This window comes from Nicotiana attenuata, unplaced genomic scaffold (genome assembly GCF_001879085.1).
Source record: "Nicotiana attenuata strain UT unplaced genomic scaffold, NIATTr2, whole genome shotgun sequence".
NCBI lineage: Eukaryota > Viridiplantae > Streptophyta > Magnoliopsida > Solanales > Solanaceae > Nicotiana > Nicotiana attenuata.
In genome coordinates this window covers 139,740-143,410 of record NW_017673259.1, presented here as the reverse complement: position 1 = coordinate 143,410, position 3,671 = coordinate 139,740, and the positions used below count along the sequence as shown (strand labels likewise).

Here is a 3,671-nt window from a genome sequence, read left to right as displayed (position 1 = left end):
AAATTGAATGTGGATGCAAGTTTTCATAGTAATGGAAAAAATTGTGGTCTAGGGGGTGTTTTTAGAAATGCAACCGGCTGCTGGGTGGTTGATTTTGCAAAACTAGCACATGCAAATGGCTCCCTTGCAGCAGAATTAAAAGCACTACGAGAAGGGCTACGAACAGCAAATGAATGGAATCTCTTCCCACTTGAGATTGAGACAGACTGCTCAGAGGCTATCCAGGCAATACAACATGGTAATAAATTACTTAACAAAATTGTTAATGATTGCAGGTCCTTAATGCACCAGCAGAGAGTTACTCTCCAACACACTTTCAGGCAGGGGAATAGGATTGCCCACACACTAGCCAAAGAAGTTCTAGGAAGGGAAAACAAGCCTCAGGGATTGGCAGGAAGCAGCAAAGCAGTGAAACCCGCAAAAAAGTTTTAGTCGTACCACCTTTTGATGTACTACATTTGTTGAAAGTGACAAACTTGAATCAACTTGTCATGAAAAACTCCTATGTAATGAAGCTTGCAATATGCTAGCAAGCTTAGGAAACAAATGCATCCTCCGTGATGCAAGCTATGTTAACTATGTACTGGATGTTCCTTAGCTTTTAATATATATATATATATTTCCTGTTTGCTCAAAAAAAAAACCAATGGTTTGTTCATCATCAAACTATTCCAGTCTCTCCATATTATTGCGTGACACAAAGTCTTTTCGAAGTTGCTACATCTTCTTTCATAAAGTAAAATTAACAGGAATATTACTTTAGCCCTTAATTGTGTCAACGGAGTAGAAATTCCAAACGAAATTGAAGTTTACTTGCAAAGATCACCACTAGAATGCTCATTGACTTGGATTAATATTTCGTGGCTCACAAAAATAATTTGAATAGAGAGTGGTATTCTCCATAAGACTCTTTCAGAATTAGAATAATAACTTAGACAGTGTCAAATTTGACTATCCATAATAAAAGATTGAAAATATCCTTAAGACTGTTGGAAAACTTGATTACGGAGAATAGGAGTTAGCTTGAGACGTGCCAAGGACACTATCCTTAAGGATATTTTGCCACACAATAATGATTAAAATTAGGTGTATCCCCCATGATTCAACAAGCTCTTCCAGTTATAAAACTGGCAACAGAACTAGCAGAAAATTCTACAAAGAAACCCAGCGTATAGGAGAAAGAAGAAGATGAAAGAAGGTTGTGTTAGAAAGTGTGTCTTTAGATCTTCAAAGACCATGTTTATATAGGTGTTGCTCCAACGACTAGATAACGGCTAGTTTGACTCTATTAATTGTAAAATAACTTACTAAATAATAAGTAAATGTAAATAATATTTCAAAGAGAGAAGATTTTCCGAACCAAGATGAACATTACTTTTTGAGATATCACTAATTTTCCAACACGGAGAAGGGCCTATTATACGCAACTTCACCTGCATTTCTGCAAGAGATTGTTTTCACGGCTCACACTTGTGACCTCCTGGTAACATGGCAGCGACTTTATAGTTACGCCTAGATTCCCCTTGTAATGGAAAACAACGAATGTTCTCAATAAAGGAAACTATAATACTAAATACGCGGTCCGTTGTATCACATTTTTTGACCAGGCATGGAATTTAGAAAAGAAAGAAATATTTTTAAAATCTATGATAAAATAAGTTAGAAATTTTTAAAGTTAAATTTTTTCTTAATACATTAAAAAATCATCACATAATTTGGAACTAACACATTTCACTTTCATTCATGACCTTGAAGTTGTTGTGGCCCAATTTTGATTTAAAAGCGTTTTGCACTATACATACTTTTTGACATTTTGTACTATATCTTTTACTATTATTACTACTAGTAATAATTTACTATCTAGCAAAGTTCAAAATACACCAATGTGAAACTAGTGTCCATTTCAGGATGGAAAAATACAAATATTACTCAATAAATAACAATAATCTGTTATCTTGCCCCACACCCATGTGCTGAGAGCTGCGCAATTTGTCTAAAGCGGCCGCTGGTTTTGGTTTAAGAGAAGAAATCTAATATTTGCCAAGAACTGCCAAAAATGAAAAACCGACTAAAATCGGGTGAACCTTGAACCAACAAGAATAATTTTAACAAACTAAAATATATAGACAATTAATACACGAGACAAGGAAATATCAATATGCAATCAAATCTCACTATAACATGCTCATTTGTTTTGATAATTTTTTATTGTTATAATAAAATACTATATAAAATACTTATATTATAACATTTTATAAAAATCGGTTAAAAAAATTACTTTTATTGTGAATAGTTATTATATAAGGATGTTGTTATAGGAAGTTCTAACTGTATTTGCTTTACACCACGACGATCTCACTCGAACTATATGGACCTACATACAGAGACGGAGACATAGTGTCGGCTGCGGGTTCGGCCTTGCCTAGTCACTTTGAGTCAAATCATGTATTTGTCTTAAAATTTTCATTAAATATGTATAAATTATTAATTTAGATGTCATGACCCAAATCGAAGGGCCGCGACGGGCACCCGGTGCCTTACTCAACCGAGTACCAACGTAACATATCATTCTTATCATACTATCATGGGTAATTGAGCTAGAAAACCCTTCATGAGATAACAAGAATAAAACATAAGGGAATACTTAACGTATGATGACCCAGCATGATATACAAACTTATACATGTGACATACGGGCCTATAAGGCCGACATGGCCATTTGTAAACTCAAAGCATAGGCCGACAAGGCCATACAAGTATCCATACACCTGACATCTGTCTACAAGCCTCTAAGAGTACATAAAATCATAAAGGTCGGGACAGAGCCCCGCCATACCAATCAATACATATCCAAAGCATACTGACCAAATAGGCAACTCCGGAGCAAATGGAGTGTACCAACACCTTCGCTGAGCTGATAGCCTACTAGGAGGAATGTCAACCTGTCTATCGGGACCTGCGGGCATGAAACGCAGCGTCCCCAGGCAAAAGGGACGTCAGTACGAATAAAGTACCGAGTATGTAAGGCAGGAAAGCATAAATAAGAACAGTAATGTAAAGAGAGATAGAGGAGATACAACCTGTAACATCTGAGTGCTTCTGGGGGCTACTGACATGAAATGCATAATACATATATATACATAAACTTTTAAAAATATACGCCTCTGTGGGCATCCTCATCATCATATCATACCCGGCCTCAAAGAGGACTCGGTAAAAAAACGTACCCGGCCACGTGGAGCTCGGTAAACCCAACTGATCAGTGGTTGCACAATAAGTGCCATACCCGGCCGACTATAGCGCGGCTCGGTAGAGTAAAATATATACTATATATAATGCATGCTAGACTCATGGAATCATGTTCTAAACCTTTCGGAGTGACATAAGAACATTGCACCATACCCTCAATATGAACCTCAGTAGGATTCAAGGAACGGAAAGAACAACATGGACAACCTTAGTTTCTAGGAGTAGATCCGTTATGAAATAGCATATTCATTTCACTTTAGATCATGCCAAAAGAAAGAAGGAAGTGCCTTAACATACCTTGTATATTCTTCCCAACCTCAAGCTATGCAATTTCACGGCTCCTTAGTCTACAATAAGAGAAATGACACTCTCGTTATCGTTTAAGCGTCGCAACTATTATGTATCGACCACAACCTATTTTA

General features: G+C 36.6%; 1 protein-coding gene across 1 annotated transcript; it reads left to right on the top strand.

Annotated features, from left to right (window-relative positions):
- Window positions 1-52: 52 nt before the first annotated feature.
- Window positions 53-432, top strand: LOC109215859 (the record flags this gene model as incomplete). The annotated part of the gene is made up of 1 exon (XM_019379973.1): window positions 53-432. A coding segment is annotated over one exon (380 nt), but the record flags the coding sequence as incomplete, so codon positions are not given.
- Window positions 433-3,671: the final 3,239 nt, after the last annotated feature.